At 34.6% G+C, this 25,443-nt stretch overlaps 3 protein-coding genes and 1 long non-coding RNA gene across 6 annotated transcripts in view; 2 read left to right on the forward strand and 2 right to left on the reverse strand.

Annotated features, from left to right (window-relative positions):
• The window catches only part of LOC125830656 (60S ribosomal protein L7a-2-like), a 431,324-nt gene that overhangs the window by 139,054 nt on the left and 266,827 nt on the right, over positions 1–25,443 (forward strand). The gene's annotated exons all lie outside the window — the stretch shown is intronic.
• The window catches only part of LOC125830726 (uncharacterized), a 165,462-nt gene that overhangs the window by 123,498 nt on the left and 16,521 nt on the right, over positions 1–25,443 (forward strand). The gene's annotated exons all lie outside the window — the stretch shown is intronic.
• Positions 2,302–22,043, reverse strand: LOC125830520 (putative late blight resistance protein homolog R1C-3). 2 transcript variants are annotated; one of them, XM_049509720.1, is made up of 2 exons: positions 21,989–22,043; positions 2,302–4,703 (listed from the first exon to the last, which is right to left on the reverse strand). In XM_049509720.1, exon 2 carries the CDS (start codon positions 4,677–4,679, stop codon positions 2,412–2,414), a length of 2,268 nt encoding a protein of 755 aa, XP_049365677.1. In that variant the 5' UTR covers positions 4,680–4,703; positions 21,989–22,043; the 3' UTR covers positions 2,302–2,411. The 2 variants fall into 2 exon arrangements, with proteins under 2 accessions (XP_049365677.1, XP_049365670.1); XM_049509713.1 differs by lacking the exon at positions 21,989–22,043 and adding an exon at positions 6,236–6,290.
• LOC125830533 (putative late blight resistance protein homolog R1B-12) lies at positions 13,590–21,110 on the reverse strand. The gene is made up of 2 exons (XM_049509724.1): positions 20,716–21,110; positions 13,590–15,474 (listed from the first exon to the last, which is right to left on the reverse strand). Exons 1-2 carry the CDS (start codon positions 21,108–21,110, stop codon positions 13,590–13,592), a joined length of 2,280 nt encoding a protein of 759 aa, XP_049365681.1.

Raw genomic sequence — 25,443 nt, forward strand, 5'->3', positions numbered from 1 at the left:
AAATAAACAAACTAAACGGCACAAAAAAATAGGCAGTGATTTTTTTCTCCATGCAACTTCCTTACTCGTCCACCCAGATACATCTATCGACAGTGATTGTAATCTTTTTTAGCCTCTTTGTTCTAGGCTTAAACCCGTCCATAGTATGCTTCATCACAATAAATAAATAATAGTTCCTTCCATGGCATGTTGGCTACTGAAGCTTTCACTAATTTCACCTCAAAGATTCTAAACCAGCGAGTCTCAAAATCTGCAAGTAGGTAGTAGTTTTAATAAAAATCTTCAACATAATTTCTGAGTCATTCACATAATCTCTAAATATATTGTCCTGTTAATCTGCCATTTAGATGTAGCCTCTGTTTGAAATTTGTTTATGTACCTGCAAGTGTTTTTTTCCCTGGCAGTGCATTAATGTTAATAATGCCTTATGTATTTATTCAGAGAAAAATTATACATATTATCCTTTTTCTGTAACATAAAACTAATATGTGAACAATCGAACAAGTAATGACAACTGCATGCATGTACTTGAATCATATAAGTTTTCCTGCCTTCTGAAATATGAGTGGAATTGTTTCTGAGAAGTAAGTGTGAGTATAATTACGCTCATGTTATTATTCATTTATAATGTCTGGCTGCATTGAACAAGATTACACATACTAAGTAATTCTTTTTCTCTTTAGTGTGTGTGTAAAATGCACAGTCCGAAGTTGTTCTCTTTGGTGTCATTGAAGTAATCGCTACTTTTTGCTACTAATTTGTGTGTATAGATTTCGGTTGTGTACCATATTAAGCTAGCTGCAGTGCAATAGTTTGCTGTTATGAAATTTATTAAGCCAAATTGTTTTCCTGCCCCTCAAAAAGGTATCCAAATTGTTGGGCCCGCAGCACAGGCAATGAATCATCTAGTATGCCTAAACAAACAGACAATAATGTGACAATACAAAAGTAGAATTAAGAAGTGGGAATGTAATGTTTGTGTTGTACTGTATTTGTTGTTTGGATAGTTGTACTGTATTGTTAGTGTAAATGTAATGTCTGTGTTGATTGTTATTTAAATTTTATTATATTGTATCGTTTTAATCTATCGTTAGATAATGATGAAAAATATTATTTTATGTAACGATCGATTTAATACAATACAATATGAAATAATAAGCAACAACCACCCAAACAAAGTATTAAAGTATTATAGTTATTTTAATATTTTCTTCATTAAAATTACTTGCTAAGTATTGCTCAAATTGGTGATTTGCCTTAAGAAAGAAGTCACCCTCTCTATCTTTAGTCAACATTAGGTTATTGAGACTTCACGCACATCAAGTTAGGCTCAGACCTCTCATTTATATCAGTTCAATTTCACAAATTAACCAACAAAGTCAAGATTATGATTTTATAGGCAACACACAAACAAATAACTCATGGGCACAATTCAATATGCAAAATACGAGGCTACCCAAAGAGATCTAACGATCCATATCAACCAAACTACCAAAGGCTTTCAAGCCCACATAAAGTTGGTGGGCTCCGGGCCTCATAAAGTTGGTGGTGGAAATAGGTGTCAAAAAAATAGTGTGAGTATAAGTAGTGGTTCCCCAACTTATTTCGGAGATCCTCATAAAGTTTTTTGAGAAAAAAAATTTGGGTGCTCCGAGGTGCGAGATTCATGGGCTATAACACACGAAAAATCGACGATTTTGGGTAATTCTTAAAAAAAAAAAAGACATGTAAATGCGGAAATATGCGTTATAAAAATTGTGTGAGTATATGTGGTGGTTCCCCAACTACTCATAAAGTTTTTTTAGAAGAAAATCTTGGGTGCTCTGGGGCGCCAGATCCATGGGACTCACCTACGAGGCCTACGTACGGCTCGTGAATTGGACAACAGACCGTCTTGGTGAACTGTTGAAAATTACAAAAATTAAATTCTCATGCGAGGCGCGAATAATTTTACTAGTTCATCTTTAAAAGACAACTGAAGTGGATAGGAAGTTGAATTGCAACCTCAGCTTCCAAGTTAAAAAGTTCCCTAATAAAAAAAGGCATAAAACAGAAAAGTGTCATTTAACAATTAACATGGCCTCAATTGGTATCTATATCTTCCAATTTTGGGCGTACATAATTAGACATTTAAATTTAAATAGTTGAACAAGTATATCCACACGTGCTATGTGATAATTTGTGTCCTATATTGTGTCCTACATGTATTATGTCATATAAAAAGTTTTATACAAGTTTAAGTATTTAATTGTGCACATCCAAAGTCAAAGGACATAGCTATCAGCTCAAGATCAAAGTTAAATGGCATGTTTATGTATTATGCCTAAAAAACAGATAATAATGCAACAATATAGAAGTAGAATTAAGAAGTGGAAACAGAGCAGCAATGAAGTGCTTTTAATTACATTTATTTACTTTTCTATAACAACTTGGAGACTGTCACATCCAGTGTTTTCTTCAATTTCTCTTTTGATATTCATAGCTGAAACCCCTAGAGAGTCGATGCAGTTAGTCAGTTCAATACGTGTTAGTGTTGGAATATCCGCAAAGCTTGGGGGAATCTCCTTGATGAAAACTCCATTTATAACTAACTTCTCAAGCACAGGAAAGGATTCCTCTGAAGCTTTCCATTCTTCTATCTGCATAAAGAATAATCCCAAGTATTTGAGTGCAGCAAACTCCACATTTGTGACATCCCAGCAACAGCTCTCTGATCTCCCAAAAGGAAATCCCACAAGTAATTTGAGACTCTCAAGCTTCTTCAATCTTGCAATGTTTAAAACCATTTCTTCCGTCAAGAAACAGCCGGCAAGGTCCAAATGCCTAAGATTTGAAGGCAACACAAAATACCTCTCCCATCCAACTGAATTAAATAATTCCATTATAGAGAACTCCAGAGAAAGAAAATGAAGGCGACTATGAACTTCCGCTATGGGAAACAAAGGAAACTCAGGTACATCTTTAACGCTGAGGCCGAGTTCTTCAAGATTCGGAAACCTCCACCAGAACCTTGCATTCATATTATCCAAGCGTATATCGCAAGTGCCAAAACTCTTCATGCTCTCTAGCATACTTGTTTCAAAACCTCCTTCGTCATTAATGTCTTCCCATATCATGAAAAAACAGTCTATTTTCACATGCCTTAGCTTCGTCATTTCTGATAAAGTAGCAGCCCTTAGGCGTAACTTCTCACTTGACTTGACCTGCAGAGTTTGGAGATTGTGTAGGTGTGATATCCACTTCAATTCAAATTGTTTGACACAAAGTGCAAGGTATCTCAACTCAGTTAGCGATTGAATTGCAGTGGCCCATGAATCTGGCAATTCCACATCCATCAAATCCAATGCCCGAACAAATCTTAATTTAACAAGTAAATCTAAAGGATTTGAATATTGGTTATTCCATGTATTGAGTTTTGGATGAGCAATGAACTCCAAAGAATTTGTTTCCTTGAAATCGAGCATTGGAATCTTATCCAGCTGGTAGTCGGAATGATCTAATTGTTTAACAAGATCATCATGAATATAAATGCATAACCGTGATTCCGTGGAATGCAAATGTTGATACGGATTGAATGGCACTGCGGCCTGCATATACTTGTCTTCTGTGAGTTTTCTCAAGCAGAACTCACGCACTACATCATGAAGTGAGCAGTATTCTACATCACGATAAAATCTCATCCCGGAGACCATTATTAGGCTTCTGTTAAGCAAATCAATCATGCAAACTCGACATGCTTCCTCCATGTTCTCTGTTCCGGCATTCAATACAAACTCTTCAGCCATCCACAACTTCAGCAGATGGTCCACTGGGATCTTATGGTCTTCTGGAAACAATCCCATGTAAAGAAGGCAAGGCTTTAAGTGGTCTTCTAAATGGTCATAACTTGATTGTATCACCTTCATACTCTGCTCTCCTAAAGCAAGGGAACTTAAGTCATTTGCAACCTCAAGCCACAAGGACGCCTCCCTTTCCGTTTTTGCTATAATTCCAGCAATCAAGACAACCACAAGAGGCAATCCCTTACAGTGTAGGGCAACTTGTAGCCCTGCTTCCAGTAGATCCGGGGGACAACTCTCTCCTCGAAATATCTTCTTCTCCAATAATTCCCAACTCTCTTCGGACGTTAGAAAGCTAAGAGAATAAGGATCACTGTGATGCTTAGTCACTTCTTCAATTCGTGTCGTGACCATTACTCTGCTTCCACATTCACCTTGAGGGAAACATATTCCCAAATCTTCCCATGCCTTGACATCCCAAATGTCATCTAATACGATGAGGTATCTCTTGCCTATTAGAACCTTGCGCAACATGTCAGCTACATCATCGTCCTCTTCGATTTTGATCTTATTATTTGTAGCTTGTTTGAAAATCTCAACCAATAACGTCCGCCTATCATATGCTTGTGACACAGTACACCATGCTTTAACATCAAAGTAATTAACAATAGAGGGATTGTTGTATACCTTTTTTGCCAAAGTTGTTTTACCGAGACCGGGCATCCCAAAGATGGTGATAAGATCCCGCTCCTTTGTTCCTCGTATCAATTTCTTCATTATAATTTCTGCATTTTTCTCAAAGCCGACAACTACATCATCATAAATTGATGTAATACTAGGTTTGTTTGAAGTCTCTCCAGAAGAAAGAGTTCCTTTTCCACAAGTTCCAACAACCTCCATGGCTTGAGTTAATTGCTTTGTCACCTTTCATAAAAGAAACGAAAACAACATCAGTTCAGAATTTAGAGGAGAAGAAAAAAACCAAACCAAAACATTATCAAAGTAATGTAACATATAAAGTTTTATATGTTACAAATATATCCGCTACAATACACTTTTACCTCGGGTATTTTCTTTCAGTTATTGGAGATATTAATTGTAGGTCCCCCTGAGTCAAAATTTGTTACTCTTTTTTTTCTTAATGAAGAAACGTGAATTTTATTGATGAACATTGGGGGTACAATTATATTGATCCCTTGATTGTTCCCTCATAAGATATGTATCCATGATTTGAGGGTCGTTTGTGGCGTATTTCTCGATTTAGAATGATTTGGACTTGATCTACATAATTTGAGGGCCGTTAGTGGCGTATTTCTCAAACTAGGATGATTTGAACTTCATCTACATAATTCGAGAGCCGTTAGTGGCGTATTTATCGAATTGAGATGATTTGGAATTGATCTATTTACAAATATTCCATGACTTTGTGGAATATTTGAGATCTTGATCTTTAAAAATAGCCCAGAGTTTATGGATATTTCAGATATTCTAGATCTCGATCTCTTTATGGAGATCGTTACTCAATAATCTTTTATCACCAAAAATGGTCATTTTTATTTCCGGCAAAATGCATTTGATTTTACAAACAAACACACTGTTGGGTTTGGAGCAAAACTTGAAAAAGGAGGAAAAATTTAGAGACCTGTCGACGATTAAATTATATATGAAATTGCGGAATACAGTGGTTCATCAAGTTTTGTTTAAATCCATTTCCCTTATAGTGGCAGATCGGATCCCAGACATAAATATGCGAGTTTCACTTTAATATTCTTTCTTAGTATTGAGAAACAAAAAATGGAATAATTCGTCAATTGATACAATTACAGAGAAGAAACAAATTCCAGGAGTAATCTCAAGCAATATGAACAGCTAGTTCAGGGATTAAATTAGAGAATTCAGCTGAAGAGAAAAATATTAAGGAAAGAAAACAATCTTATTGTCAATGATCTAATACAATCCCTTTATAAGCTCCTAGAGATAGCTAAAACAGTTAAAACCCAAAGCTCCAGTAATAACAGAATCTAACAGTAAAGCTTGGAAGCTCAAATTTTAAAATTTAACCTACAGTAAATGTGTTAATCATTTTGAATGAATAATATATGAAAAGACTGGAAATATTGAGAGGAACTCATATCTAAAATTTAAAACTGTTTAAGAGGAGTTTTGAGTTGGTTGAGATGAAAAAAAAAAAAAAGATCAATGAAGAAGATGAAATGTGGTAATATATAAATATTATATATAGTTATGATTTGTAATTTCTAATTTATTTTAACAACTCTAAAATTTAACTTCTGAATGGAACAAAATCCCTAGTCAATAAATAGAGAAGCAAATAAAATAAAAATAAGTCAAAAATAACCAAGAAAAAACTGATTAAAGAATGGTAATGAATAATGATGTGAAGAAAATAGAGTAAAATGTATGAAAAATAAAATAAAACAATTTAGAAATCTGACCTTGCTTGGGTTATTGAGAAGATTGCTTAATTTGATGCTTTTGTGTTCAGAGAAATGGAAACTGAGAAAAATATAGAGGAAGGAGATGGTGGACTTCAATGATAGAAATAATTTGTTCATTAAACAAATAAATAAATACATATTATTTTAAACTCCCAATCAACAGCTGTATGTATTGTAGCCCACGTTTCCGATCGGAAAAGATAACTTTGTTTATGCTCCTTTCGTTTCATATTATTTAACTCACAGTAGTCTGACATTTGACTTGATATCATATTGTATTAAAAAAATAAAGAAGACTTTTTATGATCTCCAATCAAAGTTATGTTAAATGTATTAAAATATCAATTTTGTTATTTAGAGCTGAATATATCCTAATTATAAAAATTGGTCTTTTATTAAGAATTCATCACCAACTTCATTATTTACTTAAGATAAGTCAAGAACAACTAGAATATTCTGAAGATATAAAAAATTGAAAGATCTCTAGAATGAGTATTCTAGAGAGAATAGTCTAGAAATGTTCTATATAGGATAGTTCTAGAATTAAGTAGTTGGAGGAATATTCTAGAATATAATAGAAAAATATGTTTAGCTAGATTATTCCATCACCTCCTATAAATAGAGGTGGTTCATTTGATATGTAACTAACCAAGAAACCAACCAACAAAGTAAGTAACAAATCAAGAAGGTAAGAGAGCAAACAAGAGTGAGTGCTAAGTAAAAAGTGTTGCTGAAGCAAGCAACAAGTTAGTGATCAAGATTGTAAGACCGAAGCGGGTCCTTGCTTTGATATAATAAAATTCAAGTTCTAAGAAATCGATAGTGCCCGTCATCTCCACAAACAAATAATATTCAATAAGTGGTATCAGAGCTTGGTGGATAAGAGCGAGGTAGTAACTCAAAGAAGATCTTACAAGTTATTGTTGGAGGCTACAAGTCGCGAGACAATGGCGGATTTCGCAAGCACTCTCAATAGCGTTGAGAAGCTCAACGCAAGCAACTACGGATCATGAAGCACGAGAATGCAATATTACTTTCTCGGACAGATATTATGGGATATCATCGGTGGACTAGACACTACACCACCAACAGATGCTGAAGCAGCAAAAAGGTGGAAGGTCAAAGCTGGAAAGGCCGTGTTTGTTCTCACTGTAACCATCGAGGATGAGTTCCTACAATGGATTAAGAATGCCAAGACACCCAAAGAAGCTTGGGACACCTTGGCAACGATTTTTACAAAAAAGAATGATGCAAGACTACAAAGGCTTGAAAATGAGCTTTTGTCGATCTCTCAACAGAATGTGTTGATCAGCCAATACTTCTCAAAGGTAAAATCTTTATATGATGAAATATCAAAATTAGATCTTGAGAATGCTATCACAGATACAAGAATGAGAAGAATCACTATTTATGGTCTAAGGCCGGGGTACAAAGGCATAATTACAGCCACACGGGGATGGGCCACAGAACCAACTTTATCTGAGTTGGAAAATCTATTGGCAAATGAAGAAGATTTGGAGAAGACATTATCAAGTCTCACTATAAATGATGAAGATAAGGCGTTCTTCAGCAAAATGCATGACTATCAAAAAAGAGAAGTGAAGAGAAGCTCACGGCCAGGGGGAGACCAAAAGAATCAACATCAAAGAAGTCAATGACAAAACAAGCAGGTGAAAGGCTTTAACAACCGACAAATGAAGAAGTGCTACAATTGTGGAAAGAAAGGACACTACGCCAAAGACTGCTGGTACAAGAAAGATGAAGGTAATGTAGCTACTTCTACTCAAAACAAGAAAGATGAAGAAGAAGCTTGGGATTTCGTTACCTCTTATGTTGTTGAAGAAACTAATCAACAAGAGAAAGCTTGTCACCTGTCACTCCAACAAAGAAGAAGAGATTGCACTTGCAACCGTAAGTGAGAAATTAGTCGATCATGAACATGATTGGATCGTTGAATCAGGTTGTTTCAATCACATGACTGTTGATGAGAAAAAGCTCATTAACATGAGTGAATAAAAATGCGATCGAGTAGTGGTGACTGCAAATAATTCAAAAATGCCAATAACTCATATTGGCAAGACGGTGTTCGTGCCTCATCACAGCTCAAGACAAGTGCAACTTCAAAATGTCTACCATGTTCCAGGTATGAAGAAAAGCTTATTATCTGTATCACAACTAACATATTTTGGTAACTATGTCTTGTTTGGGCCAAATGACGTTAAAATATATCGAAAGATAAAAGTTACAAGCACACCAATAATGGAAGGGAGAAGGTTAAAATCAATATACATCATGCCAACCGAGACAACTTATATGGTACTCAATGAAGCACCAACATGGTGGTACAACGAAGTCTCCTTGCCAGATACAAGGAAATTGGAGCAAGAGCTACAATATAAACTTGAAGAAGAAGAACAAAGAAGTGAGGCTGAACAGGAACAAAAGGTATGTGAAAAATATAACTCACATACAGAGAAATATTTTCAAAGGAGAAAATAAGAATTCATGGAAAACAAAAGTACATGAAACTACAGAACTATTGCAAGAAAGAGTTCAAGAAGCTCTGCAACCTCAACTAAGAAGGAAGACACGATTGAAATGCTCAAATGCCAAGTATATAGATGCAACAACAATAAAGATACTATACTTTTGAAGAAGCTTCAAAGAGTAAGGATCGAAATAATCCGATGAAGGAGGAGATCCTCAAAAGGCATGGATGTCATGATGCTTCCAGAGCAAGAATCGCTCACAACGGACGCAAAGGAAAAATTAAGTTACTGTTAAGGGGGAGTGTTAAGAATCTATCACCAACTTAATTATTTACTTAAGATAAGTCAAGAACAATCTAGAATATTCCAGAGATATAGAGAATTGAAAGAAGATCTCTAGAATGAGTATTCTAGAGAGAATAGTCTAGAAATATTCTAGATAGGATAGTTCTAGAATTAATAGTTGGAGGAATATTCTAGAATAGAGTAGAAAAATATGTTTAGCTAGATTGTTCCATCACCTCTTATAAATAGAGGTGGTTCATTTGATATGCAACTAAGCAAGAAACCAAGCAACAAAGTAAGTAACAAACCAAGAAAGTAAGAGAGCAAACAAGAGGGAGTGCTAAGTAAAAAGTGTTGATGAAGAAAGCAACAAGTTAGTGATCAAGATTGTAAGACCGAAGAGGATCCTTACTTTGATATAATAAAATTCAAGTTCTGAGAAATCGATAGTGCCCGTCGTCTCCACAAACAAATAATATTCAACATCTTTTTCCCTTTTTAAAAATGGGAACTAGAGTCCGTTAGCCAATTAAAAACATATTTGAGTCATTTCTAATGGCAAAGTTACGAATAGAACACTTCTTAAATGATGGATAAAGTTACTCTATTTCGTATACATTAAGAATATTTTTTTCCAAATGCTAGGTGACTGTTCGATTTATAATCATAGAAAGATTTACTTTTAAGCAATAATTGGAAATAATAGTCAATTTAAGATAAAAATGGTTTAACATAGAGTGAGTCATAAATCTATTACTACGCACTTTTTTATTTATTTGATCGAGAACTCAAATTTATTTTCTTCTAATGAAATGAAGAAACAGGTATCACAATTAGAGTTGTTAATGTGAGCTAGGTTTAAATGTTACTTGGTTAGATATGAACTTAAGCTAATTTGAAACTCTTAATCTTAATTCTTTAATGTGCATGATTGATTTTTAAGATCAGTTCTAATGAAGTTTTTAACCACACGATACGCACGCTAAATATTTTGCTTTTGCACTCATATACAAGTATGGATCTATATACGGTATCAAATGCAGGTTCTCAAGAATCTAATGACTTTTTTATGTTTATATTGAGAAATTTATTAAATATATAAATATTATTTGTTGCGAAAATCAGTAACAAAGTAAATTCTTGGTGGGGTTGCATAAATGGATTAGCTTAAGTTTTGTTGCTCTCGTCAATAAGAGTTTGATTTCCATTGGACACTTGTAATACACTTGCGCCGAAGTCTTGTCAAAATGAGAAAACTTTTTTCTGTCTATATGAATAGTGACATAAAAAAGTTGACCCGAGTCAGGTGGGTGATTATCCAATTTTGAGTTTATCACGTAAAAATTATTTTGCATTACTTTATATCATTGAGAAAAAAATATTTATTTGTGCACGTCCTAAGTTGAAGGGCATAATTATCAGTTAAGACTAAGTTAAAAAGGGTATGTATGTCTTATGTCTAGTCCCTTCAGGGACATCCGATAAAAAAATCTGTCATTCTACTTTCTACTATATTAGAAGCATGGGTAGCAATCCTTGGTATCAACATGTCTGCTTATAGTAATTTTTTTAATTTATCAAGAACATTTTAGTCATTTCAGTTTATACCCGACTTCATCTCTCAGTGCTCTCATCTATGCATTGAAGAAGAGGAAGATAAAAGTTTCTTTCCGAGCATAATCTTAGGGCCTTCCATCTTCTCTGAGTACAACTTCAATTTTCAAGTAATTTGCTAGGTCTCTCTTCAATTTTTTGCTTCGATTTCTTCACTTGCTTTCTCCCCCACGGTTTTTTGGTTTCAATTTTTCATCTGTTTTTTCTAGATTTAGTGGTGTGTATATATATATATATATATATATATATGGGCTGATGAAGTTTGAATGTCACTTGAATTAAAAGAGGAAAAATGGCAGTATGAATATTGAGAGAACCACGAAAAAGTAAATAAATTGATGTCCTCAATGTTTCATCTACTCTAGCTTCTCCAACTACTGACTTCCATCATTTTCACATGCTTCCACCGATTTTCATCTTCAATTTCTCCAAGTACTGTTGCAATTTTAGTTTTTTGTCCTCTCAAAATTGTTTTGTATTCTTGAACTATTTTTTGTGGAGTGTTTTAATTTACATATGGTAAAACAATTCATTAGTAAGTTCATAAGAGCTTTTACACTTTGTTAATTGTTAATAAGAGACTTGGAGTGTTAATCTTGACAAGTTTTTATAGTTCCTTTCGTTGGCTGTCGTTTATGCATATTCCTAAAAAGTAAGTATATTTTCAATTTTAATGTATGTCAGGGTACAAGTATTCACAAGCTATTGATTTACACACACAAGCGACTGAATTGGACAGTGAGAATATTGTATGCTAGACTAATTATGGCTGTAACGCACCAATTTGAGGAATATGACATCACAAAACAGGACGGAACAAATAGCTATATCAACTGCATATTACTTGTCTATTATCAAATTATTCTTATGTGTAAGTTTGGTGGTTTAGTACTATTGTTGCTCCGCAATCACTATGTGTGAGACAACACAAAAATACAATAGACATTTTCTATTTTAACCACATGCTGGAAGACCTAGTTTTCTTAGTTTGGTACAATGACGACATTGGCTATATTTTATCTGAATCAAGAGGGAGTTCAGATATTCATTCATTGCAAATTCGTAGTTTCGATTGATCCTCAAAAGTCAAAACTGAATGGAGAATCGATACACATATGTATGTTCGTTTATGAAATCAGTAACTTTGATGTATCGAGGGCTTCTTCCTGACTATTCTCGCCTTATAAATATTCCCAACTATTGTCGTGTCATATGTATTGGTCCGTGCGAAGCACGGGCAATGAATCATCTAGTATGCCTAAACAAACAGACAATAATGTGACAATACAAAATAGAATTAAGAAGTGGAAATGTAATGTTTGTGTTGTACTGTATTGTTGTAATTCACACCTTGTTTGGGTAGTTGTACTGTATTGTTAGTCTAAATGTAATGTTTGTGTTGATTGTTATTTAAGTTTTATTGTATTGTATCGTTTAAATCTATCACTGGTGGCATGGGCTCCATATCAACCAAAGAGATCTAACAATCCATATCAACCCATATAAAGTTGGTGGGCTCCGGGGCCTCATAAACACTGCAACAAAAACAAGTTTTAGCGGCAATAAATAGACACATTAATAAAGAGTGTTAAAGTCTTTACCGACATTAGTTAAGTGTCATTAGATCCAATGTCGCTAAAGCATTTAGGGACATATACAAAGAGTGCTAAAAATACATATTTAGCGGCAATTGCTAATTAATTGCCGCTAAAGCTCATTTTTTATGTAATGAAAGTTGGTGGCGGAAATAGGCGTTAAAAATGGTATGAGTATAAGTGGTGGTTCTCCAACTCATTACGGAGATTCTCATAAAGTATTTTGAAAAAAAAAAACTTGGTGCTTCGGGGCGTCAGATCCATGGGCTATAACACACGAAAAATTGAGGATTTTGAGTAATTCATAAAAAAGCATGTAAATGCGGAAATATGCGTTACAAAAATGGTGTGAGTATATGTGATAGTTCCCCAACTCATTACGGAGGTCCTCATAAAGTTTTTTGAGAAGAAAATTTTGGGTGCTCCGTTTTGCCGGATCCATGGGGCTCACCTACGAGACCTACATACGGCTCGTGAATTGGATGACGGACCGTCCTGATGAACTGTTGAAAATTACAGAAAACTTGACATTTTTGGAAAAAAACTGACTGGCCGACCATGGACATCACTTTTTTCAGTCTTTTAAAATTTATTTATCCCTTCACCAATGATTATTTGTTTATTAGAACATTTTACTATCTCAAGTTGATGTTCATGTGATTCCACAAAAATATCAAATAGTAACACTTCTTGAAAGCAAAAGGATAAAATCAATTAAAAATGATTGATTGAAGGATAAATGATAAGATGTTATAATTATCATTTTCCTTTACGTTATTAATGTTCGTTACTATGTAATCTTATATGTAAGATAATATAGTGTTTTAGTTTTAATTACTGATAGATTTTAAATATTATTTTATAAATTTCGTAATATTAAATTTCCGCGCGAAGCGCGAATAATTTTACTAGTTCTTGTTTAAACGACAGCTGAAGTGGCTAGCAGTATAGGAAGTTGAATTGCAACCTCAGCTTCTAAGTTAAAAAGTTCCCTAATAAAAAGAAAGGCATAAAACAAAAAAGTGTCATTACCTTGGCCTCAATTGGTATCTATGTCTTTCAATTTTGAACGTGCATAACTAGACATTTATATTTGAATATAGTTGAACAAGTAGATACACACGTGATATGTGACAATTTGCCTACATGTATTATGTCACAAAAAGTGTATGTTTACTTGTGCAATATAATATAAGTTTAAGTGTTTACTTGTGTACACCGAAATCAAAGGACGTAACTGTCAGTTCAGATCAAATTAAATGGTATGTTTATATATTATGCCTAAAAACAGATAATAATGCGACAATACAGAAGTAGAATTAAGAAGCGGAAATAGAGCAGCAATGAAGTGCGTTTAAATACATTTAGTTACTTTTGTATAAAAACTTGGAGACTGTCACATCCTGTGTTTTCTTCAATCGCTCTTTTGATATTCAAAGCTGAAACCCCTAGAGAGTCCGTGCAGTCAAACAGTTCAATACGTCTTAGGGTTAGAATATCCGCAAAGCTTGGGGGGATCTCCTTGATATCCTTGAAACCGGGCCATCCACTTATAACTAGCTTCTCAAGCACTGGAAACGATTCCTCTGAAGCTTTCCATTCTTCTATCTGCATAAAGAATAATCCCAAGTATTTGAGTGCAGCAAACTCCACATTTGTGACATCCCAACAATATCTCATAGAAGCAAATCCCATAGATAATTGAAGACTCTCAAGCTTCTTCAGTCTTGCAATGTTTAAAACCATTTCTTCAGTCAAGAAACAGGTGGCAAGGTCCAAATGCCTAAGATTTGAAGGGAACACACAATACCTCTCCCATCCAACTAATTCAAATAATTGTATTAAAGGGAACTCCAGAGTAAGAAAATGAAGGTGACTATGAACTTCCGCTATGGGAAACAAAGGAAACTCAGGTACATCTTTAATGTTGAGGCTGAGTTCTTCAAGATTCGGAAACATCCACCAGGGCCTTGCATTCATATTATCCAAGCATATATCACAAGTGCCAAAACTCTTCATGTTCTCTAGCATAGTGGTTGAAGAACTTTCTTGCTCATTATTTTCCAATACCATGAAAAAACAGTCTATTTTCACATGCCTTAGGTTCGTCATTTCTGATAAAGTAGCAGCCCTTAGGCGTAACTTCTCATCACTTGACTTGAGCTGCAGAGTTTGGAGATTGTGTAGGTGTGATATCCACTTCAATTCAAATTGTTTGACACAAAGTGCAAGGTATCTCAACTCAGTTAGCGATTGAATTGCAGTAGCCCATGAATCAGGCAATTCCACATCCATCAAATCCAATGCCCGAACAAATCTTAATTTAACAAGTAAATTGAAAGGATTTGAATATTGGTTATTCCACGTATTGAGTTTTGGATGAGCAATGAACTCCAAAGAATTTGTTTCCTTGAAATCGAGCATTGGAATCTTATCCAGCTGGTAGTTGGAATGATCTAATTGTTTAACAAGATCATCATGAATATAAATGCACAACCGTGATTCTGTGGAATGCAAATGTTGATACGGATTGAATGGCACTGCAAGCTGCATATACTTGTCTTCTGTGAGTTTTCTCAAGCAGAACTCACGCACTACATCATGAAGTGAGCAGTATTCTACATCACGATAAAATCTCATTCCGGAGACCATTATTAGGCTTCTGTTAAGCAAATCAGTCATGCAGACTCGACATGCTTTCTCCATGTTCTCTGTTCCGGCATTCAATACAAACTCTTCAGCCATCCACAACTTCAGCAGATGGTCCACTGGGATCTTATGGTCTTCTGGAAACAATGCCATGTAAAGAAGGCAAGGCTTTAAGTGATCTTCTAAATGGTCATAACTTGATTGTATCACCTTCATACTCTGCTCTCCTAAAGCAAGGGAACTTAAGTCATTTGCAACCTCGAGCCACAAGGACGCCTCCCTTTCCCTTTTTGCTATAATTCCAGCAATCAAGACAACCACAAGAGGCAATCCCTTACAGTGTAGGGAAACTTGTAACCCTGCTTCCAGTAGATCCGGGGGACAAATCTCTCCTCGAAATACCTTCTTCTCCAATAATTCCCAACTCTCTTCGGACGTTAGAAAGTTAAGAGAATAAGGATCACTGTGGTGCTGAAGTTGCTTAGTCACTTTTTCAATTCGTGTTGTGACCATTACTCTGCTTCCACATTCACCTTGAGGGAAACATATTCCCAAATCTTCCCATGCCTTGACATCCCAAATGTCATCTAATACGATAAGATATCTCTTGTGTAAACTTATGGAGTAATCACCATCTAGAAGATGCAAAAGGATCAGGAAGAAGAAGATACAGAGAGAATTATAGAAGAAAGAGAACTCATTCTTATTAAGCTGAAAGCATCTTGAAAATATCTTTACAATGCTATGTCTATATAAAGGAAAGTTACTGTGCTAACTAACTCTAACAACTTTCTAACCTTCTAACTGATTCTAGAATAATTATCTTGTGAACTGCTCTAATCCTAGCTGTCATAAATCTAACCAACACCCCTCCTCAAGCTGATGGTTGAAACAGGTTCTTCAATCCCAGCTTGGAAACTAAGTATTCATGTGGCAGTCTTCCCAAGCCCTTAGTGAGCAGATCAGCTAGTTGTTCTTTTGTCGATACATGCAGTGTTTGAACCAGCCCTTGAACAATTTTTTCTCTTACAAAATGACAATCAATATCAATGTGTTTGGTTCTTTCATGAAATATTGGATTAGCAGCAATTTGGATTGCAGCTTTGCTATCACAAAACAAATGTACAGGCTGCTTAATGTTAACTCCTAGCTCTTTGTATAACCCTTCCAGCCAGGTTATTTCAGCAACTGTAGATGCCATGGCTCTGAACTCAGCCTCTGCAGAGCTCCTTGCTACTGTCTCCTGTTTCTTGGACTTCCAGGATACTAAGGCATCACCAAACTTCACAGTGTACCCTGTAACTGATCTCCTGGACTCAAGACATCCACCCCAGTCAGAGTCACAATAGGCTACTAGTTTTCTTGAGCTTTCTGAAGGCATTAACAGTCCAAGACCTGGTTCAGCTTTGATATATCTGACCACCCTTAAAGCTGCCTCCATATGAGATTGCTTAGGCTTGTGCATAAACTGACTCAACACCTGCACAACATAGGATATGTCCACTCTAGTCATTGTTAGATACAAGAGTCTTCCAATTAGTCTCTGATATGGACCAGCATCATCTAATAACTGATCACTAGATTCCATTGTTTTCTCCTTTACATGACTGTCATACTCAAACGAGGTCAGCTTGACATTGGCTTCTAGAGGTGTGCTAGCAGGTTTAGCACCTCCAAGCCCCATTTCTGATATCAACTCTAGTGCATACTTCCTTTGGCTTATATGGATCCCCTCTTGTGATCTAGCAAACTCCAAGCCCAAAAAGAATTTCAACTGGCCCAAGTCTTTCATTTTAAACTTCAACTTGAGATCATTCCTTGTCTGTAGAATCAATTCAGGACAGCTACCAGTTACCAAGAGATCATCTACATACACTAAGACCACAACTAGATGAATTTCAGTCTTTTTGGTAAATAAGGAATAGTCAAAATGACTTTGTTTAAAACCAAGTTGTAGTAAAGCCTCAGTAAGTTTCTTGTTCCACTGCCTAGGTGCTTGTTTCAGGCCATAAAGCGATTTGTGCAGTCTACACACTTTATCATTCCCCCTATGGCTGCCAAACCCTTGAGGAATCTGCATGTATACTTCTTCAAAGAGATCACCTTGGAGGAATGCATTATGCACATCCATTTGATAGATAAACCACCTCTTAGCTGCAGCAATGGCCACAACAGACCTGACAGTCACCATCTTAGCAACAGGAGAGAAAGTCTCTGTGTAGTCTAGCCCTTCTTTCTGACTAAAACCTTTAGCTACCAGCCTTGCCTTATACCTTTCAACCTCCCCATTAGCTTTGTGCTTGATCTTGTACACCCACTTACACCCGATTGGAGACTTGCCTGACGGAAGATCAACTATACTCCATGTGTGATTATCCAGCAGAGCATCAATCTCAGACTGCATGGCAGCAATCCATTTAGGATCTGTAGCAGCTTCAGAGTAGAAAGTGGGCTCCAAAACAGCTGAGAAAGCTGCTAATGCTGAGCTGTAAGAAGGAGAGATATGAGCATAGGACACATAATTGGATATAGGAAAAACACAGGAGGCCTTTGTTCTTGTGGGAGCAATATAGTCTTTCATCCAGATGGGAGGTTTGGGAGTCCTACAGGACTTTCTAACTGGTTCAACAGATGGAGACACAAGCATAGGAGCAACTTCAGATGATGAGGTGAACTCAGATACATCAGGTAGGGAAGAGTCAACTATATCAGCCCTTAGAGAGGAATCATGATCAGGAGAAACATAGATAGGATCAGCTGGACAGTACTGAGGAGAATATAAAGGGGCAGAAAATAGAGGAGAAAATGAATTGGACAAGTGTTTGAAAGGAAATATGTCTTCCTTAAACACCACATCTCGACTAGTAGTAAATGTTTTTTCCTGAAGGAGATACATCTTGTAGCCTTTTTGAGTTAAGGAGTAACCAAGGAAAACAGCTGGAACAGCCCTAGGTGCAAATTTATCAGACTTCTTCAAGGAAGTAACATAACCGAGACAACCAAAGACCTTCAAGTGAGATAAATCTGGTGAGTTCTTAGAGAGAACCTCAACTGGTACTTTACCATGAAGAGTATGAGAAGGCAACCTGTTGATCAAGTACACTGCAGTCACCACACAATCTCCCCAAAACCTGAGAGGAACACTGGCTTGAAATCTGATGGCTCGAGCAGTGTCTAAAATATACCTATGTCTTCTCTCAACAACTCCATTCTGTTGAGGAGTATAGACACAAGAACTTTGATGCAATATCCCTAAGGATCGAAGCAAGCTGGAAACTTGAGAGTTAAAAAACTCACAACCATTGTCAGTGCGCAAAATCTTAATGACCGCAGAGTGGACATTTTTTATCATTAGCAAGAAATCAGTCAAGGCAACTATAACTTCTGACTTGGAATTTAACAGAAATATCCAGGTATACCTAGAATAATCATCCACCAAGGTGAAAAAATACTTCTTCCCATCATAAGTAGGTACCCTATAGGGACCCCATACATCACCATGAATAATATGAAAGCAAGCATCAGACTGTGAAGTACTCAGAGGAAAAGGAATTCTTGTTTGCTTAGCCAAAGGGCACACAGTACAATGTTTGTGATCAAAATTTACATTGTCAACATAGCAATTCAAATTTTTCAACTTCTTCAAAGTATTTAAGGGAGCATGGCCCAATCTTCTGTGCCATAGATCAATGACTGTTTTCTTCTTAGACTTCTCTACTAAGACAGAGTGACACCTAGTCTTGATGTACTCAGGTTTGTCATGTCCTGCATTCAGGCAAGGAGAATCCACCACATACAGACCTTGAACATGTTTACCAGTCCCCTTCACCTTTCCACTGAAGAGATCCTGAAAAGTACAGAAATCAGGATAGAAATGAACTGAACAGTTCAATTCCTTGGTAAGTTTTGACACAGAAAGCAAGTTATGTTGAAACTCAGGTATATACATCACATTATGTATGTCGTGTCTTCCCAAAACTGTAGAGGAACCTAAGTGACTCACTTTAGCTGTGTTTCCAGTAGGTAGCATAACATTGCCTTTGCTTGTATGAAGAAGAGATCTAGTATTGGATAGTAGACTAGGATCACTAACCATATGATTGGTTGCTCCTGTGTCTACTATCCATTGGTTAGAGGGATTAACCATACCTGCAGATAGAGCAGTACCACTAGTCTCACTGTTTTGTCCAATCATCTGCAGAATTTGATGGTATTGCTCAGGAGTAAAGTGTGGAGCACTAGGATGAGAGATCTGAGAAGATCTAGACTGCTGTACATAAGCAAATGTAGGATTGGAGGAAGTTGCACCCAAAGCATTACTAGAGCTACCTGAATAACCATCCATATCTGATGAAGTATCATGTTCACTAGCAAAGTTGACAGCGTTTCCATGTCCTGATGATGCAGCTGAGTGTGAGTTAAACTTCTTCTTTGAGTTTAGTCTAAAATCTGGAGGATATCCATGCAGCTGGTAGCATCGATCGCTAGTATGACCAGTGTAGTGACAGTAATCACACTGTAGATGACTATTTTTTCTGTTTTTAGAGCCAGAGCTTGAGGCATTGCCTGAGTTGCCTGATCCAGAGTTAGAGCTTGAACCTGTATAGTAACCAGACCTAGTGTTCCCAGTATGACCTTGACTAGAAGTTGGCCTAAATTGGACTCCTCCTCCTCCGGGATTAGGCTTAAAATTTCCTTTGCTCGTATAGAAAGCAGCTCCTTCATTAATATCAAGGTTTTGGACTGATTTTCCAAGAGACCTTTGGCTCTCCTCTGAGATCACCATAGAATAAGCTTGATTGATAGAGGGAGTAGGAGTCATCATAAGAATTTGACTCCTACTGGGGGCATATGACTCATTTAGACCAGTGAGAAACTGAAGTAAACGTTGATAATCAAAATGTTGCATGTAATTCCTAGATTCAGGGCAGTTACAGCCTGGGCAGGGCATTATGGCATCGAATTCATCCCAGTATTCACGCAATCTAGAGAAGTAATTGGAAACAGTGAGTGTACCTTGTGACATAGAGTGAATCTCCTTGTGCAGAAAATGAATTCGAGATCCATCAACCTTATCGAACCTTTCCTTTAGGTCACTCCAAACTTTTGATGCATTTGATGCATAAATCACACTGCTCAAGAGCTCTTTCCTGATTGAATTGATGATCCATGAGAGAACAATGGCATTACACTTTTCCCATAGATCATGAAGAGAAGAAGGAAATGTGTCTCTGGTATGCTTCCCATCAACAAAACCAAGCTTACTTTTTCCCAGTAAAGCAAGGCGCATAGATCTACTCCAGATGGCATAGTTTTCAGGACCAGTGAGCTGAATTGAAACCAAAGAGCTTCCTGAGGTATCTGATGGATGCAGATACAGGGGATGATAATGATCAATCTCGATTGAATGAGGTGGGACAACTGCTGCATCATTGGACTCATCAATCGCCATGGATTATAGATCGAAGCTCTAAAAAGAACCGTAATAATCGAATCAACAAAAAATCACTACAAAGATGAACAACTACACGTTGAAAAAACCACAAATTGATGATGAACTCCTGCTCGAACACTCAGGCTTTGATACCATGTAAACTTATGGAGTAATCACCATCTAGAAGATGCAAAAGGATCAGGAAGAAGAAGATACAGAGAGAATTATAGAAGAAAGAGAACTCATTCTTATTAAGCTGAAAGCATCTTGAAAATATCTTTACAATGCTATGTCTATATAAAGGAAAGTTACTGTGCTAACTAACTCTAACAACTTTCTAACCTTCTAACTGATTCTAGAATAATTATCTTGTGAACTGCTCTAATCCTAGCTGTCATAAATCTAACCAACATCTTGCCTATTAGAACCTTGCGCAACATGTCAGCTACATCATCGTCCTCTTTGATTTTGATCTTATCATTTGTAGCTTGTTTGAAAATCTCAACCAATAACATCCTCCTATCATATGCTTGCGACACAGAACACCATGCTTTAACATCAAAGTAATTAACAATAGAGGGATTGTTGTATACCTTTTTTGCCAAAGTTGTTTTACCTAGTCCGGGCATCCCATAGATGGAGATAACATCCTGCTTCTTAGTTCCTCGTATCAATTTATTCATTATAATTTCTGCATGTTTCTCAAAGCCGACAACTACATCATCATAAATTGATGTTATACTAGGTTTGTTTGAAGTCTCTCCAGAAGAAAGAGTTCTTTTTCCACAAGTTCCAACAACCTCCATGGCTTGAGTTAATTGCTTTGTCACCTTTCATAAAAGAAATGAAAACAACGTCATTTCAGAATTCAGAATTTAGAAGAGAAGAAAAAAACCAAACCCAAACATATCAAAGTAATGTAACATATAAAGGGTATTTTCTTTCAGTTACTGGAGATATTAATTCTAGGCCCCCCTGAGTCAAAATTCGCTACTCAATAATCTTTTATACAGTGATTCATCAAGTTTTGTTTAAATCCCTTTCCCTTATAGTGGCAGATCGGATCCCAGACTTAAATATGCGAGTTTCACCTTAATATTGTTTCTTAGTATTGACAAAGAAAAATGGAATAATTCGTCAATTGATACGATTACAGAGAATTACAGAGATGAAACAAATTCCAGGAGTAATCTCGAGGAATATGAACAACTAGTTCAGGAATTAAACCAGAGAATTCAGCTAAAGAGAAAAATATAGAGAGAAGAAAACAATCTTATCATCAATGAATGTCTATTATCTAATACAATCCCTTTATAAGCTCCTAGAGATGGCTAAATCAGTTAAAACCCAAAGCTACAGTAATAACAGAATTTAACCATCTAACAGTAAAGTTTCGAAGCTCAAATTTTAAAATAAAAAAACAGATCAATGAAGAAGATGAAATGTGGTAATATATAAATATTATACATAGTTATGATTCGTAATTTCTAATTTAGTTTAACAACTCTAAAATTTAACTTCTGAATGGAACAAAACCCCTAGTAAATAAGTAGAGAAGCAAATAAAATAAAATAAAAGTTAAAAATAACCAAGAAAAAACTGATTAAAGAATAGTAATGAATAATGATGTGAAGAAAATAGAGTAAAATGTATGGAAAAAAATAAAACAATTTAGAAATCTGACCTTGCTTGGGTTATTGAGAAGATTGCTTAATTTGATGCTTTTGTGTTCAGAGAAATGGAAACTGAGAAAAATATAGAGAAAGGAGATGGTGGACTTCAATGATATAAATAATTATTGATTAAACAAATAAATAAATAGATATTATTTTAAACTCCCAATCAACAGCTGTAGCCTGTATTTATTGAACCCCGCGTTTCCCATCGGAAAAGATAATTTTGTTTATGCTCCTTTCATTTCATACTCCCTCTGTCCACAATTGTTTGTCAGGGTAAGATCATGCACACCCCTCAAGAAAAATTTAATAAAAGGTGTAATTTGAATAATATAACTCTACTATATCAAGAATACCAAAAGTGCACATAACTTTTCAATTGAACTACACTATCATTAAGGGCATAATTGGAAAAAAGTGACTAATTTTTTCTTGATTGTTTAAATTGACAATTAATCTTGGACATCTATTTTTAGTATACATGCCAAACAATTGTGGACGGAGGGAGTATTATTTAACTCACGTTCATCTGACATTTGACTTGATATAATGATACAATATTAAAAAATAAAAAAGATTTTTTATGGTTATGTTTTTGAATTTTATGGTTTTTAACTTTTGAGCATGTCATATGGAAAATTGAAACTAAAGTGTTGCCAAAAAAAAAATGTTATTTAAAAAAAAAAAAAATTAAAAAGAGAGAAGATCATTTTTTTTAACGAAGGAAGTACCTCTATAATTTATTTTACTAGTTCTGGGCACGTGTGTTTCATGCTAAGTTGTGTAGAGTTGTTATAATGATATATATACTTGGACATGTATGTTGCTCGTGTATCCCATGCTAATTAAGTACAAGAACTTTTAAAATATTATAACAAGTGTGTGATAAGCTGCACAAAAATTGAAGAAAAATATACAAGCTCAAACCAATAACTTCAATTATGCAATTCTTATAATATATCAAATATTCAATTTGATAAAAGTTTCTTTTGTTTAATATGTCATAACTCATAATTTAAATGTCAAGTGTGATTTTGATCAAAATATTTCTTGTCTTAAGTTTTTCATATTCTTTTTCACCTTTGTAGTCTCCACCTTTTCACATTTGCATACGTACTAAGAAGTTGTTGTCGAATAAGAGTAGTATTTTATATAGAAATTTGATCAATCTATGTCTTCCTTAAGATGGCTAGTAGATGATCATTGTGCAGTAACTTGCATAGTAATTGAAGAGAAAATATGCAAGCTCAAACCAATGAATGATTAGCATATTCAATCAAGACTATTATCAGTACAAGGTACATTAATATTGCTATCAAATGAATTTCAAAAGTAATATTCGAACAATTTTAATTATGTAATTTTTTTAATATATCAGGTATTCAATTTGATAAAAGTTCTTTTTAATATGTCACAACACATAAATTAAGTCTCTTATTGGGTCAAAATATTTCATGTTCTAATTTTTTTGTCTTCTTTCTAAGAAAATGTAGCCTCCACCATTTTATAATCACATACAGATCAATAAGTTGTTATCGAATGTGAATTGTGTTTTATAAAAATTGCACATAAATTCGATCATATACCTTTCTTATGATAGCTAGTGGATCATTGTCAATTTTGTGGTGTACACCTACAAAAAGATATAGTTATTATTAGTGATAAAAATAATAATTGCTAAAATATCTAATCGATGTATATAAATCATAATTATTATAGGTACGTATACCCTTTGTCTAATTCAAAATTATTAGTTCTATCTGTGAATTTAACAAAAAATTATTAGTTAAATTATGTAAATTGAATCCTAACCAAAATTTACACAAACAAAAATATATAGATTCATCATACTCCAAGAAGTTATAATTAAAAAGAGAGTAATCTTACCTGATTTGATATTTGCATGACAAATTTCTATGTTGCAAGAGGTGAAATAACTATGATACACACGCTTACCTATCCAAGTGAGATGAACTTTCACCTAATCAGAAAACATATATGAATAAGTCGAATTAAAGACAATAACTTATTATGTGAATAAAAAAAAATAAAAAACATAAACAGATCAAAATAGAAAAGAGAGATACAAACACAAAATAAATATGAGAAAATATCGCCTGCACATAGTAGGATTGATAATCTTATAATTTGATGAGTTGGGATAGGTGCTTGTGATTTTTCACTGTTTATACACAATATATAGCATTTAATAAAATATATTGTATTGAATTGATCAAAAGAATTTACTCCACATTGAATATATCAAGCAACTTTTCAAATTCTCCTTATGTTTATTACTACAAAGAGATGTTTTAATTTTTGCATTAGGAATCAGAAGAAGAAAGCATTTACAGAAATTGAATACACACAACTCCATGTCTTCTGATTTATCTAGTTCATTCATTTGCTATATTATTATTTATATTTATTAGAAGATAGACTTACTTTTTAGCAAAAAAAAAAAAAACATAAATAGGAGATAAATAAATGGCAAAATATTAATGGGTATCTTCGGATATATATATTCAATAGCCTAATGCATTGAACTAAGTGTATATTTATACTTGTACAATATTATTGTAGGAATAATATTTGATTGAAGGATATTAATGTCATTCAATATTTCATGGACACTTTGATAATTCAATTTTTAAAATATTTTGGTTCCACTTATATATATACTTACTATTTACTAATTTAATAGAAATTTTATTTCTCTTTATTTTTATGTGAAGGAAAAATGACAAATTAATTATATTTAATATTTAATTAATCAAATATTTTATAACGTTTTTATTTAGTATATGGGTAAAATGACAATTCAACTTTAAATTTTGAAGCTTTTCACTTTTAATAAAATAAAATTATTTTTTATTCATTTATTATTTATTATTTATTTATGATAATATGATGATAAGTTAGGAAAATGAAGAGGTGTGAAGTTGATCTTAAATGGAAAAATGATTTTAAGAAATAAATTAATAGGCAAGGGGCATTTTCGTAATTTAAATTTTGACTCAGATGGTTCCCACTTTTAATAATGGTCGAACCCATCGGTGGCCCCCTAAAGTTGACACCAATTTTCAATTAGACACTTTAACTAGATTTTATTCATTTTAGACACCTCAAATAGATTTTGATGAGTCATTTTGACACGTTTTGCTTACATGACATAGAGAGTGTGATACACTCGTTTATTGGGCGTGAAAAGTTTATTAATCAATTTTTAATTATTTTTTTTCCCTTCTTCTTCCTATTTTTCAGCCACCATTTTTTAAGCTCAACTACATTCATGGTGAATGTTTTAAAAAATTTGGGAATTAACCACCTATTTCAAGATTTAAATAATCATGAAATTCTTTCATAGAGGAATTTAATATTGTTATAAGGAAGCGGATTTGATATTTTACTCCTTCCTTCCCATCCTTCAAACTCTGCTTCACTGTAAATGCTTTTTATTTTT

Source organism: Solanum verrucosum, unplaced genomic scaffold (assembly GCF_900185275.1).
Source record: "Solanum verrucosum unplaced genomic scaffold, falcon-dt-bn FXZP01000102.1, whole genome shotgun sequence".
Lineage (NCBI taxonomy): Eukaryota > Viridiplantae > Streptophyta > Magnoliopsida > Solanales > Solanaceae > Solanum > Solanum verrucosum.

Bases quoted from the DNA above. Each gene is read 5' to 3' on its own strand.
- LOC125830533 (XM_049509724.1), bottom strand. From the start codon at position 21,110: ATGGAGGTTGTTGGAACTTGTGGAAAAAGAACTCTTTCTTCTGGAGAG. The intron at 15,475-20,715 runs GTTGGTTAGATT...TTTACACAAGAG, and splicing joins AAGGTTCTAATAGGCAAGAT to ATATCTTATCGTATTAGATG.
- LOC125830520 (XM_049509720.1), bottom strand. From the start codon at position 4,679: ATGGAGGTTGTTGGAACTTGTGGAAAAGGAACTCTTTCTTCTGGAGAG.